The sequence below is a fragment of the Amblyraja radiata genome, chromosome 11 (assembly GCF_010909765.2).
Source record: "Amblyraja radiata isolate CabotCenter1 chromosome 11, sAmbRad1.1.pri, whole genome shotgun sequence".
Classification (NCBI taxonomy): Eukaryota; Metazoa; Chordata; class Chondrichthyes; order Rajiformes; family Rajidae; genus Amblyraja; species Amblyraja radiata.
Window position 1 is genome coordinate 8,166,130 of NC_045966.1, and position 15,379 is coordinate 8,181,508.

General features: G+C 48.3%; 1 protein-coding gene across 1 annotated transcript in view; it reads left to right on the forward strand.

The window, feature by feature from the left end:
* LOC116978255 (solute carrier family 22 member 4-like) overlaps nucleotides 1-15,379 on the forward strand; it is a gene marked incomplete at its 3' end in the record, with an annotated part of 165,746 nt that overhangs the window by 118,628 nt on the left and 31,739 nt on the right. Inside the window, 2 exon segments of the mRNA XM_033029256.1 lie at nucleotides 10,010-10,468; nucleotides 14,539-14,642. Of these exon segments, the coding sequence (XP_032885147.1) occupies nucleotides 10,082-10,468; nucleotides 14,539-14,642 (491 nt within the window).

Consider the following 15,379-nt stretch of genomic DNA (forward strand, 5'->3'; position numbering starts at 1 on the left):
ACAATTACAGCACGGAAACAGGCCATCTCGACCCTTCTAGTCCGTGCCGAACATGTATTCTCCCCTAGTCCCATATACCTGCACTCAGACCATAACCCTCCATTCCTTTCCCGTCCATATAACTATCCAATTTATTTTTAAATGATAAAAACGAACCTGCCTCCACCACCTTCCCTGGAAGCTCATTCCACACAGCCACCACAGGAGTAAAGAAGTTCCCCCTCATGTTACCCCTAAACTTCTGTCCCTTAATTCTCAAGTCATGTCCCTTAATTCTCAAGTCAATTGCTTGCTCAAGCAATAATCAATTGCTTTGACTCGCTTGTCAAAGGCTTTATTAAAGTCAGAGACATTTGAAAATTAATATAATGCAAATACTTTTATTTAAACCATATATTTTTTTAAATATATAAATGTATGTGCAGGTATGTAGAAATTTGGAGTAAACTGTAACAGCAAGGATTGTTGGACTATGTCAATTTGTTACTGATGGGTGGTACAGACCAGTGGCGATGGAAGTATCACTAAATGTTCTTCCCCACCTATCTGCCTGACTTGCTGAGTTACTCCAGCACTTTGTTCTTTTATTAAAAAATTCCAGCTTTCAAACCCCCTCCCTCTTCCCACTACACTTAGTCTGAAGAAGGGACTCATTTTGTCGACCTCCCTGTGGTGAGCCCTGTCAACTGACCTCAGTCAGGCAAACGACAACAAACAGAGACTGCAGCAGTGCCGCAGCTTGGCGCCAACCCCGGAGCATGCGCCCTTTTTAGGGCGGGCACCTACAGATGTCGAACAGGATGGCATCACCTTGCTGCAGAGTTCTGCTGCCTCAAATACAAGAAGAAGTCTGAAGAAAGGCCTTGAATGGAAATGTCACATCCGTGTTCTCCAGAGATGCTGCCTGACCCAATGAGTTACACCAGCACTTTGTGTTCTTTGCTTAAGATTGTAGGGTCTTGTGCGGGGAGGGGGTGTTTGGCGAGGGGGGTGTGAAGTGGGAGTGGAGGTGTGGGGTGGGAGGGGAGGTGTTTATGTGTTGTGTCTTTTGCTGCGTTCTGCACCCGCGGGAGGGGAATGGCTTCAGGCAAGGGCTGTCAGGGGCCGGTGGAGAAGGGGGGGGAGCGTTTACACCTGGGTGAGGGGTACGGCTTCAGAAGGGGGCTGACGGGCGCCGGTGAGGGTGGGGGGTGTGTCCTGCAGCCGGCCGAGGGGGACGGCTTCAGGAGGGGAGTGCTGCTGTGATCTAACGCTGTCGTGGCCCACCGTTGCCGCCCCCACCGGCTTCAGGCGGGGACCGGTGGGGAGCATCCTGCAGCTGGGGACGGGACAGCTTCAGGAAGGGGCCAGTGGGGGGGACGTCCTGCAGCTGGGGAGGCGGACGGCTTCAGGTGGGGGCTGTTTGGTGCCGGTGGGGTGGTGGTGAGCGTCCTGCAGTCGGGGGAGAGGGACGGCTTGAGGCAGAGGCTGTCGGAGGCCGGTGGGGGGGAGCGTCCTGCAGCCGGGGGACGGGGATGGCTTTAGCCGGGTCCTGTGGCGGGGGGAGCGTCCTGCAGCGGGGGAGGGGGACGGCTTCAGACGGGCTGTCCGGGGCCGGTGCGGGAGCATCGTGCAGGGGGCAGGGGGACGGCTTCAGGCAGGGGCTGTCGGGGACCGGTGGGGGGGAGGAGGGAAGGAGCATCCTGCAGCCAATGTAGGGGAGGTCTTCAGGCGGTGGCCAGTCGGGGCGTTCTGGAGGGCTAGTATGGGTGTTGTGGTCCAGAGGGCTAGTATGGATATTATAGGCCAAAGGGACTTTTCTTGAGCTAGTGCTGGTGTTGTGGGCCGGACTGGTTTCCTGAGCACTAGTAGAACATTGTGGGCCGATGCTTTATTGGGCTAGTAGTAATTTTGTGGGCCGAATAGACGGCAACTGGTGACTGCTTCAGGCTGTAGCCGGCGGGGAGCGTTCTGTAGCCGGGGGAGGGGGACGGCTTCAGGCTGGGGTTGCCGGGGCCGGGGGAGGGGGGGGGGGCGGGAGGGGGGATGGACGGCTTGTGTGGAGGGGGGAGCACTGCCGTGGCCTACCAGCTGTCATGGCCTACCGCTGGGGCAGTGTGCGAGGGAAGGGTGTGGGCGAGGGGAGGGTATGTGCCCCGCCAGCGCTAGGCCCCGCCAGCGCTCCCTCAATTCCCCCACACTCGCACCCCACTTGCCAAGGATCTCGAGGTTGCAGCAGTCGGCCGGGCTCCAGGCCCTCGCGCTCCGGGCCCTCGCGCTCCGGGCATCTTCGGGACTCAGGGCGGCTTCGGGGCAGACTCGGGACGGCTTCTGGACTCACTGACTCTGGACGGGCTTCTGGATTCAGCCCAACCACCGGGGCTTTATTCTCCTCGCCCCGGTGATTGACAGCGGGTACCAGAATGGGCATTACCGCCACGGTGACTAACATGAGAGAAGACCAATCTGCTGATCTTATAATTTTTAAACCTCCATAACTTTTGTAATATTCCACCGATCGAAACAAAACTTGATGTGCTTGTAGCACAGGGTAACGGTGAGTAAGGTGGCGAAAAATCGGAGCGCTATCCGGTACCGTTTTTGCGCAAATGTAAAAACAACGCAAACCGGAAGAGGACAAGATGAGAGTTTTAGTTAAGGATAGATAGAAAGAGAGACGTGGGTGGGTGGGTAGTTGGATGGATGAATGGACGGACGGACGGAGGCACCTGGAGAGTTGTGAATCTGGAGTCAGGGGATATGGTAAGAAGGCAGGAATGGGGTACTGAGTGTTGATGATCACAGTGAAGGACCGAATGGCCTACTCCTGCACCTATTGCCTATTGTCTATTGACAAGAGTTCAGGGCATGCGTGTTAGGACAAGTTCAGGGCTTAGAGTGCAGGGAAATGCAGGTGGGAGTAAGGACGTTTTGATGACGATAAATTGAGGCTATGATGTGGAAAAAGAAAGAGATATGGGACAGGTATAGGTATGTGGTATTAAATGTAACTTTGGAGATGCCGCCTGTCCCGCTGAGTTACTCCAGCATTTTTGTTTATCTCTGTGTGGAGTTGCAGGTGATTGGCAAGGTCCTCAATGAGTATTTCTCCTCCATATAAAACATGGAGAAAGACATGAAGACTGGGGAACTTGGGACAGTTAGTGGAGATCTCTTGAGGACAGTTAATATTACAGTCGAAGAGGCGCTGAATGTTGGAAGGCATATGAAGATAGACAAATCTCCTGACAAAATATATCCAACAACACTATGAAGCTAGAGAAGAAATTGCAGGTGCCCGGGCTGAGATATAAAAACCATCATTAAATACAGGTGAGGTGCCGGAAGACTGGAAGGTAGAAAATGTTGTACTTAGCAAGGGCTATAAAGAAAAGTAAAGAAACTATAGACCAACGAGCCCAACATCTGTGGTGGGCAAATTACTGGAGAGTTATCTGAGGGATAAGATATATCTGCATTTAGTTTAGTTCAGTTCAAATCAGTTTAATTTATTGTCACGTGTATCGAGTTACAGTGAAAAGATTTTATTTCATGCTGACTAGTCAGCGGAAAGACAATACATGATTACAATCGAGCCATTCACATTGTACAGATACATGATAAGGGAATAGTTTTAAGTGCAAGGTAAAGCCTCCCCGATGAGGTAGATATTAGTTCAGGACTACTCTCTGGTTGTAGTAGGGTGGTTCAGTTGCCTGACAACAGCTGGGAAGAAACTGTCTCGGAATATAGTACTGATTAGGGATCGTCAGCATGGTTTTGTACGTGAGAGATCATGTCTCACAAATCTGATAGTTTTATACTCTTTAATTTAAGTATGATTGTGCCAATGTAAAGTAGGATTTTGACTGAAGTGAATGTAAAAAATAACTTCACTGTACCTATAAAGTATTAAGTAAGTAAGTTTATTGGCCAAGTATTCACATACAAGGAATTTGCCTTGGTGCTCCGCCCACAAGTAACAACATGGAACACAGCGACAGTTACGAATGACTCAGAAAACACTAAACATTAATAATAATAAAACATTTATGATAAAACACCATTGATCAAGCCTGTGAACCAACAAAATACCAGATCAAAGGGAGGCTACTGGTTTTTGGCTGTTGAGTAGAGCAACTACTCGTGGGTGAAAACAGTTTTTATGTCTGGCTGTGGCAGCTTTGACAATCCGGAGTCGCCTTCCAGAGGGAAGTGATTCAAAGTGATTGTAGCCAGGGTGACAGATGATCTTGCCCGCTCGCTTCCTGGCCCTTGCAATGTACAGTTCATCAATGGAGGGAAGGTTGCAGCCAATAAACTTCTCTGCTGATCGGACGATTCACTGCAGCCTCCAGGTGTCATGCTTAATGGCTGAGCCAAACCAGACCATGATGGAGAAGGTGAGAACAGACGCTACGATGGCCGTGTAGAATTGGACCATCATTGCCTGTGGCAGATTGTACTTCCTCAGCTGCCGTAGGAAGTACATCCTCTGTTGAGCTTTTTTGACTGTGGAGTCGATGGTAGCCCCCCACTTAAGGTCCTTGGAGGTGATGGTTCCCACAAACTTAAAATACTCCACAGATGTGACTGAGGTGTTGTTGATGGTGAGTGGGGTGAGGGGAGGGGGAGCTCTCCTAAAGTCTACAATCAATTCCGTTGTCTTAAGAGCATTGAACTCTAGGTTGTTGCGACAGCACCAGGACGCCAGCTGTGTCACTTGCTGTCTGTAGGCAGATTCCTCCCCATCCTGGATCAGTCCAATCAGGGTTGTGTCATCCGCAAACTTGAGAAGCTTGACAGAGGTGTCTGTGGCGGTGCAGTCGTTGGTGTAGAGAGAGTAGAGGAGAGGAGAGAGTAGGCAGCCTTGCAGTGCTCCTATGCTGAGCGTTTGCAGGTCCCAGATGTGCTCTCCCAGCCTCAAATGCTGCCTCCTGTCTGTCTCCTCCCTCGCAACATGGACCCGCTACAATTCGCATACTGTCCGAACAGATCCACAGACGATGCGGTCTCCCAGGTTCTGCACACCGCTCTCTCTCATCTTGACAGCCAGAAGGGGGGCTATGTGAGGATACTGTTCATAGACTTCAGTTCAGCCTTCAACACGATAGTCCCCACCAGGCTGGCCGAGAAGCTGCTGGAATTGGGGCTCAGCACTCCCCTGTGTGCCTGGGTCCTTGACTTTCTCTCCACCAGGCCCCAGGTAGTCAAGATGGGGGGAAATACATCGAAGTCCCTCACCCTGAGCACAGGATCCCCCCAGGGTTGCATCCTCAGCCCCCTACTGTACTCCCTGTACACACATGACTGTGTGGCCAGGTTCAGCTCCAACTCAATAATCAAGTTTGCTGATGACACTGTGGTGGTGGGCCTGATCTCAGATAACGATGAGAAGGCCTACCGGGAGGATGTGGCTGATCTGGCACTCTGGTGTCAGGACAACAGCCTCCTCTTGAATATCAAAAAAACTAAGGAGCTGATCGTGGACTTTATGAGGGGACATCATCCTAGGACGTACACACCATTGAAGATAAATGGGGATACTGGGGGTATGGTGAGCTGTTTTAAATACCTGGGAGTCCACATCTCTGAGGATATGACATGGACATCACAGGCTGCAGCACTCGTGAGTAAGGCAAGGCAGCGCCTTTACCACCGCAGGCAATTGAGGAAATTCAGAGTGTCTCCGAGGATCCTCCAGTGCTTCTACTCAGCGGCTATGGAAAGCATCTTATCCGGAAATGTTACAATCTGATTTGGGAATTGCTCTGCCCAGGACAAGAAGGCTCTGCAGAGAGTAGTGCGTTCGGCCGAACGCACTATGGGAACTACACTCGCCCCTCTGCAGGAACTATACATCAGAAGGTGCAACTCCAGAGCCAACAATATCATGGGAGACCCATTCCACCCCAGCAACGGACTGTTCCAGCTGCTATGGTCAGGCAAACGCCTCCGTTGCCATGCTGTGAAAACGGAGAGGATGAGAAGGAGTTTCTTCACAGAGGCCATTAGGACTGTAAACTCATATCTCTCCAGGGACTAACTTTACTGTTCCATTTTACTGTTGTGTGGTGTCTTTTTAAAATTGGTGTTTTTTTCCCTTTTTCTTCCCTCCCACAAATATGTAATATGTGAATATGTGATTCTGTTCCATTCTGTTTGTAGTTTTATTTTTTTTTGCACAATTCACGAGCATTGCCACTTTTCATTTCATTGCCCATCTCGTATGTGTATATGGGTAAATTCAACCAGAATTTTCGGATCACTGAACTCACCTTCCCCCCAGTAGCATCATTTGAATTCCTCGCTTTCAAAACCCTTTCCTCCATGACAGTCATCCTCATTTACCGGCCACCTAAACCAAACCTCTCCTTCCTATCTGCCTTCACTGAACTCCTCACACTTGCCTCATCCCTCTCCCCATGTCTGCTGCTACTTGGTGACTTAAATATTCACATGGACTCCCCCACCTGCAAGCTCGCATCTGAATTCGCCTTTTTACTTGACAACTTCTCTCTCACTCAGCACGTCACCTTTCCCACCCATGACAAAGGTCACATCCTTGACCTGGTCTGCTCCACAAATCAACCGGTACTCGACCTCCATCCATGCCTCTCCCCCTCTCTGATCATAAGCTTATACGGTTCACCGTCCCTTCTCCGACACCTCGCCCCCGCTTCCTCCGAGAAATCACCTTCCGTAATCTAAAATCCATTGATCCCCTCCATCTCTCTGACCTCCTCTCCACCACTCTCCCCCTGGACTCAGCCCCCATCTCACCTGATGATCTCACAAACCATCTCAACTCCACCTTGTCTACCTCCCTTAACACTATGGCCCCCCTCAAAACAAGAACCGTAACTTTCAACACATCTTCACCCTGGTACACACCTGCACTTCGTAAACTGAAACAGACTGCTCGCCGACTTGAACAACTCACAAAGAAATCATCTCTCACAGTCCACCTTGAAGCTTACAAACTCCACCTCACTGATTACAAAGATGCCCTCATTGCTGCAAAATCTGCCTACCTCTCCTCCATATTCACTGATCCCTGCCTAACCCACAGAACCCTCTTCTCCACAGTGGGCAACCTCCTCAAGCCTCGAGCAAACACTCTCCCTACCTCTACTCCGGTTCTCTGCAACTCATGCCTCCACTTTTTCGCTGATAAAATCAGCACCATCTATCAATCTTTATCCCCTGTACCCGACTCCCCAGCATCTACTCCACCACCTACCAAGGCCCCTCCTTTCAACATCTCCACTGACCTCCTTACCCCTCCTCCACACTGCTTCCTCTCCCAGTTTGACCTGGTCACCCCTATTGAAATCTCCAAATTCATCAGCTCTTCCAAACCCACTACCTGCTCCCTCGACCCTCTCCCCACTTCCCAGCTGAAGTCCTGCCTCCCCATTCTCTGCCCCTACCTCACTAATCTCTTCAACTCCTCATTGTCCCAAGGAATTGTCCCCTCCGCTTTCCAAACTGCTGCTGTCACACCAATCTTAAAGAAACCTGGTCTTGATCCCTCCTCTCTCATTAACTATCGCCCAATCTCAAACCTCCCCTTTCTTTCAAAAACCCTGGAGCGTATCGTTGCGTCGCAACTTCATTCCCACCTCCTTGCGTATAACCTACTTGAACCCCTCCAATCTGGCTTTCGCCCCCTCCATAGCACAGAAACTGCTCTCCTCAAAGTCCTCAACGACCTCCTCACCTCTGCTGACACGGGTTCCCTCAACATCCTCATCCTCCTCGACCTGAGCGCAGCCTTCGATATAGTGAACCACAACATCCTGCTCACCAGACTCAAAGACCTCGGCATTGAAGGTTCTGCACTCAGCTGGCTCCGTTCCTACCTTTCCAACAGATCCCACTTCATCTCTCTCCACAACCACACCTCTGCTACAGCCACAGTCACTCAAGGCGTTCCCCAAGGCACCGTACGCGGCCCCCTCCTCTTCATCATCTACATCCTCCCCCTTGGTCAGATACTCCGCCACTTCAACCTGGACTTCCACTGTTACGCCGATGACACCCAGATCTACCTCGGCACCAAATACCCCCACAACCCCCCCCCCCCCCCCCCCCCTCTCCCATATCAACTCCTGTTTGTCAGCTATATAAACCTGGATGCCTCCTCATAGGCTCCAAAGCCACACTCAGCAAAATCAATAACCCCACTCTCACCATCGACGGCACCACTGTCTCCCCATCTCCCAAGGCCCGCAACCTTGGCGTGATCTTTGATTCCAACCTCTCCCTTGAGCCTCACATCCGCCATGTCATTAAAACCTCCTTCTTTCATCTCCGCAACATCGCCAAACTCAGACCCTCTCTCACACCTCCCGCTGCTGAAAGACTCATCCATGCCTTCATCTCCTCCCGACTGGACTATTGCAACTCACTTCTTCTTGGCATCAGCTCCACCTACATCAACCGACTCCAACTGGTCCATAACGCAGCCGCCCGACTCATCACCCACACCAAATCCTGGCATCACATCACTCCAGTCCTCAAACAACTTCACTGACTTCCCATCTCCCACCGGATCACCTACAAAATCCTGATCCTCACCTACAAAGCCCTCCACCATCTGGCCCCCCCATATCTCACTGACCTCCTCTCCCCCTACCAACCCTCACGGTCCCTCAGATCCACATCAGCCGGTCTCCTCTCCATCCACAAGTCCAACCTCCGCAGTTTTGGGGACAGAGCCTTCTCCAGGGCAGCTCCCAGGCTCTGGAACTCCCTTCCCCAACTGATCACAATTCCGTGTCCCTCACCATCTTCCAGTCCCGCCTCAAGACCCATCTCTTCACCTCTGCCTATCCTTAGCCCCACGTCCCCGTCCCTTTTCATCTGTGCATTAATTGCCTCATATTGTGTTTTGAATTGTATTCTGTCTTTACTTTGTGTACTAGTCATGTCTCTACTATTTATTTCATTCCCCTTACATGTTTTTCCTCTACCTGCTAAATTTTTGTAAGGTGTCCTTGAGACTCTTGAAAGGCGCCCATAAATAAAAAAAATTATTATTATTATTATATGACGAATAAACTTGACTTGACTTGCTGCCAGCATCATCAAAGACACACACTACCCTGGCCACTCACTTATCTCCCCGCTGCCTTCAGGTAGAAGGTAAAGGAGCCTGAAATCTGCAACATCCAGGTTCAGGAATAGCTCTTCCCCACAGCCATCAGTCTATTAAACTCAACAAACAAAACTCTGATCATTAATAGCCCATTGCACTTTATCTGTTTATTTAAGTGTGTATATATATATTCATTGGTATATGGTCACACTGATCTGTTCTACAATGTATTTATTTATGCCTACTATATTCTGTTGTGCTGAAGCTAAGCAAGAATCTCATTGTCCTATCTGGGACACGACAATAAACTCTTTTGAATCTTGAAAAAAAGGCTGATTTAGGCACTCGATCGTGAAAAAGGCATTATCTTGGTGAAATCATCAAAAAAGGCATGAAAGGGCACTTTTGGCATTTACGGTAAAATCCTGGCTCTAGTTATCAAAGATGTCACATGGTTGACGACAAACCTTGACCCAATGCACACATCTTAATTATTTCCTCATTTAATTTGGACTTTAGACTAGAGATAAAGCACGAAAACAGATCTGTTGTCAGTAACATTTAAAAGGGATTTGGCTCTAAGCCATTTAATCCACCCTATTTCTACCAGTCTGAAAAACTAATCTACTCAGTCTGAAGAAGGGTCTCTCCGGAGATGTTGCCCGTCCCGCTGAGTTACTCCAGCATTTTGTGTCTATTTTCGGTGTAAACCAGCATCTGGAGTTATTTCCCATTCACTTCTACTAGAAAGTGTTGCTGTTTAGCACGGAAGGTGTTTCCAGAACCTGTTTGGGATATTAGTGCAAGGTGATAAACCGTCAAACTTCTTCTTGCCCATGGCTTGCACTGCCTAAACTTATTAGTTAAGTTTGCATGCAAGGTGATAAATTATCAGTATTTTGGAACAATCCTGCTCTACAACCTCAGGTCCACCCACAAGATTGAAGCGCTCCAGGCTTTCGGAACCAAGGCGCAGTCAGTGCCGCGTCCGCAACTAACATGCGGGATTACGATGAAATTACAGCCTTCCTGGGAGAATGGGGACCGGCTCAGAAACTCATCTTCCTGCTCTTGACTGTCAGCGTTATTCCCAACGGTTTCGCCGGTTTAAACATCATCTTCGTCGGGGATACCCCAAAGCATCGCTGCTCGATTCCAGGGAATCTCAACCTCAGCCAAGCCTGGATGAACAGAACCATCCCACTGGTGACAGGAACCCAAGCCCAGTACAGCCAATGCAGTCGCTACCGCTTGGATGTGATCAGGAACCTCTCGGAGGTGTTTCCAGACCCAGATCTCCTCAACGTGTCCGGGATCGAAGAGGAGCAGTGTTTGGATGGATGGGATTACAGTCAGGACCAGTACACCTCCACCATCGTCTCCGAGGTTTGATTCATACTTCCGACCTGAAACGTCCCCTGTCCGTGTTCTCCCGGGGAAGCTGCCTGACCCCGAGTTACTCCAGCACTTTGTGTGCAGTTTGTTTACTGAGTTACTCCTGCACTTGCTATTCTGGAGGATCTCAGCAGGCCAGGCAGCATCTGGGGAGGGGAATGGACAGGCGGCGTTTGGTGTGGGGACCTTGGCGGGAGACAGCTGGCGGAAGGAGTTGAGGGGAAGGAGTGGGACATGAATGGAGAGCACAAAGTGCTGGACTCAAGAGCGGAGACCGGTGAGGTCAAATGAACAGACTGGGATTAGTTTGGGTGTCAGTGGTTATAGAGAGAAGGCGGGAGAATCGGGTTAAGAGGGAAAAATAGATCAACCACAATTGAATGGCGGAATGGACGATGGGCAGAATAGCCTAAATCTGCTCCAATCACTTATGAATATGACTAGGGGAATACCATCCTCGTTTGGTCTGGGAGGAAAGGGTCGAGGGCTGAAATGGAGGAGACACAGGTAAGGGCTTCTTCCACACCTGCTGGGTAGGTGGGCGAGGGGGAAAGGGGAGAACTTTTTCTGAAGAAAGGAGACATCTCAGATGTCGTGGAATGTCAAGTCCTATCTCATGAGCAGATGCATCAGAGATGGAGGAACCTCTGGATTCCTAGTAAGAGGCAGGTTGGGAAGAAGTGTAGATAGAAGGTAGATGTGGGTGGCAGTGGATGTGTAGCAGATGTGTTTGGATAGTCTGTCTCCTGAGATGGAGACAGAGAGATGAAAAAAGCAGAGATGTGTCAGAGATAAGGAATTCGAGGGGGGGGGGGGGCACATTGATGGTGATGTTGATGAAATGAACATCATGTCATTTGATGCATGGTCCTGCATGGATTCAGGAGACAAACCTAATGCACTTCTGCTACAGATCCACTGCCAGCCACATCTACCTAGACTGCACTTCTTCCCAACTTGCCACATACTAGGAATCCAGAGGAAAATGGGTTGGGGAATAATGCATGTGTAGGAATATGTGTCTGAAGAAGTGTACCTGAAATGTCACCTATTCCTTTTCTCCAGAGATGCTCCCTGACCCGCTGAGTTACTCCCGCTATTTGTGTCTTTCTGGGCAATAATCCAAGTCCAACACCGATTTTCCGGCAACTGGTGGGCCAGCTCCCCCTGTAATCAGAAAAATATCTACCAGGCCGGGTGATCTCAACCTCATCGGATTTCCGTGGTCGATCGGCCGTTTGAATCTGCCCCCTGCCCCCTGCCCCCTGCCCCCATGCGGCCTGGTCTCTGGAACTCCGGGTCGGCGCCGGCAGATCCGATCCTTCCATAGCCGACTTTGCGGGCCGGTTTCTCGCAATTCCCCCTCCCCTCCCCCCCGGGTACGACTGGAACAAAGAGCATTCGCTATCGCCAAACAAAAGACAGGCAGAGCTGGGTCCGATGTGAATACCCATGGTATTCGGCACGGACTAGAGGGGTCGAGATGGCCTGTTTCCGTGCTGTAATTGTTATATGGTTTCACCTTCGATTTAAAGAAAGCGAGAGGAATCAATAGAAATGTTGTTGAGATAGGCTCTGCCAATTGTGTTAGTTCTGGGAAACTGGTGGCCACTGACCTGGGAAGAAATGGAGAGTCCTGATGTCTTCCCGAAAGAGATGTAGTTCCATCTTCCTGATGGAGCTTAACATCTGTAGTTGGAAAGTTACTGGAGGGTATTCTGAGGGTTAGGATAAACAGGCATTTCGAAGTACAAGGGCTAATTAGACTCTCACACGCACATAAGGAGGTTGCACGGCAGTCGGGTCATGACCCATGACCCGTACTGTTGCTACCCTATGCCAACTGGAGTGCACGCGTTGAACCGCAGGTAATCACTGACCATTGTTTCCAGCGTAGTGGGCCCATTAAAACCTGCCAAAATGGTAATTTTTTTGCTGTAAATAATTATGGAAATCGGGATAACCGTGAGAGACATTTATCCCACTTCAGAATTCCAAAAGTGAGGAGAATTCCAAAAGTGAGGCGAATATTGGCCGTGCGGATATCGAGATTTAAAATATTGGGAATTATCGGGTTTGCTCACTGCATTTCATCAACAGTAATGCATTATTTGTGTTTTTTCTTGATGCCTTTGGCATCTAAAAAGTTTCAGAAGTGATAAATCTGGCTGTAACATTTTTAAATCGCCCATGTTTCTCAAGTTAGTGTTTACGAACAAAAAGAAAACTCCTCTGAAGCAAAATTTATCATTAAAAAAAATCGCAAACCATACTTGGGTTTTGAATTACATTTTACTCAGATGCAAGCCGTGTTAGCTGTTAATCTGACATAATCAACCTCAGCAAATTGACAAAATCCTATTGAAAGGGAGTGATTGTTTAAGCTGTCAGAACATTTCATTATTTGCCAAAATAGACATCTCAATAGCATAATGATAGAAAACTTACTTTCCCACATACCACTCGTAAGTCTGAAGATTTTTTAATGATAAATTTAGCTTCAGAAGCGTTTTCTTTTTGCATGTAAAATCCCACCAGAACCATGAGCGATTTTCAAAGGTACAAAGGAGGTAGTTGAGACAGGGACTACCCCAACATTTAAGAAGCAGTTCGACAGGTATATGGATAGGACAAGTTTGGAGGGATATGGCCCAAATGCTGGCAATTGGGACGAGAGTAGCTGGGACATGTTGGCCGGTGTAGGCAAGTTGGGCCGAAGGGCCTGTTTCCACACTGTAGCACTCTATGACTCCATGACTCTATGTAAAGAGACAGATGTCCATGGGAAATATTGTAAAAATAATTGTTTAAGTAGTCAAAATTTGCTCACAACTTTGCATACTAAGAGCACATATTTGGATGTGTAAGAAAGAACTGTAGATATTAGTTTAAATTGAAGATAAACACAAAATGCTGGAATAATGCAGGGCTCTGGGGAGTGTTGTAGAGCAGAGAGATCTAGGAGTTCAGGTACATAGCTCCCTGATGGCGGAGTTGCAGGTAGATCTGGTGGTCAAAAAGGTATTTGGCACATTGGTCTTCATCAGCCAGAGTATTCAGAATAGAAGTTGTGAGATCATGTTGCAGTTGTATGAGACGTTGATGAGGCCACATTTAGGGTATTGTGTTCAGTTCTTTGCACTGTGTTATAGGAAAGTTGACAAGCTGGAAAGGGTACAGAGAAGATTTACGAGGATGTTACACGGGTATGATTTATAGGCAGAGGTTGAATAGGCTGGGACTCTTTTCCTTGGAGTGCAGGAGGATGAGGGGTGATCTTATAGAGGTGTATAAGATTATGAGAGGGATAGATCGGGTAGATGCACAGAGTCTCTTGCCCAGTGTAGATGAATCGAGGATCAGAGGACATAGGTTTAAAGTGGAGGGGAAACGATTTAATAGGAATCTGAGGATTACTATCGCCCTTTGTGTGAAAAGGGTACCCCTCAGATTCCTATTAAATCGTTTCCCCTTCACCTTAAACCTATGTCCTCTGATCCTCGATTCATCTACACTATCGCAACATATCCCAAGAAGCAGTTCGACAGGTATATGGATAGGACAAGTTTGGAGGGATATGGACCAAATGCTTGCAGTTGGGACTAGAGTAGCTGGGACATATTGGCCGGTGTAGGCAAGTTGGGCCGAAGGGCCTGTTTCCACACTGTATCACTCTATGACTTCATGACTCTATGTAAAGAGACAGATGTCCATGGGAAAGATTGTAAAAATAATTGTTTAAGTAGTCAAAATTTGCTCACAACTTTGCTTACTAAGAGCACATATTTGGATGTGTAAGAAAGAACTGCAGATGTTAGTTTAAATTGAAGATAAACACAAAATGCTGGAATAACTCTGCGAAACAGGCAGCATCTCCGGAGAGAAGGCATGGGCGACGTTTCGGGTCAAGACCCTTCCACAGACAGATTTTATCAGTCTGAAGAAGGGTCTCGACCTGAAACATCACCCATTCCTTCTCTCCAGATATGCTGCCTGTTCTGCTGAGTTACTCCAGCATTTTGTGCATATATTTGAATAATTTGATTTATTTTGCATTTCAGTGGGACTTGGTGTGCGACGATAAATGGAAAGAACCATTTACCACATCACTGTACTTCTTCGGAGTGCTGATAGGTTCTGGTGGTTCTGGTGTAATATCAGACAGGTGAGTTTTTTCCTTTATATTCACAGAGAGAGATATTCATCATAAATCTCCTTTACTTTTGTACCCTAGGAAGTGGCTCTAGAAATTGTGGAAGCATTAGTGATAATTTTCCAATGTTCTAAAGTTTCAGGATCAGTCCCTGTGGATTGGAGGGTAGCTAATGTTATCCCACTTTTTAAGAAAGGAGGGAGAGAGAAAACAGGGGATTATAGACCAGTTAGCCTGACATCGGAGGTGGGGAAGCTGCTGGAGTCAATTATAAAAGATGAAATAGAGGCACATTTGGATAGCAGTAGCAGGATCGGTCCGAGTCAGCATGGATTTACAATGGGGAAATCATACTTGACTAATCTTCTGGAATTCTTTGAGGATGTAACTAGGAAAATGGACAAGGGAGAGCCAGTGGATGTAGTGTGCCTGGACTTTCAGAAAGCATTTGATAAGGTCCCACAAAGGAGGGCAAAATTAGAGCATGTGCTATTGGAGGTAGGGTACTGACATGGATTGAAAATTGTTTGGCAGAAAGTAAACAAAGAGTAGGGATAAACGGGTTCCTTTCAGAATAGCAGGCAGTGACTAGTGAGGTACCGCAAGGCTCGGTGCTGGGCCTGTAGCTATTTACAATATACATTAATGATTTAGATGAAGGGATTAAAAATAGCATTAGCAGATTTGCAGATGACACAAAGCTGGGTGGCAGGGTGAACTGTGAAGAGGATGCTATGAGAATGCAGGGC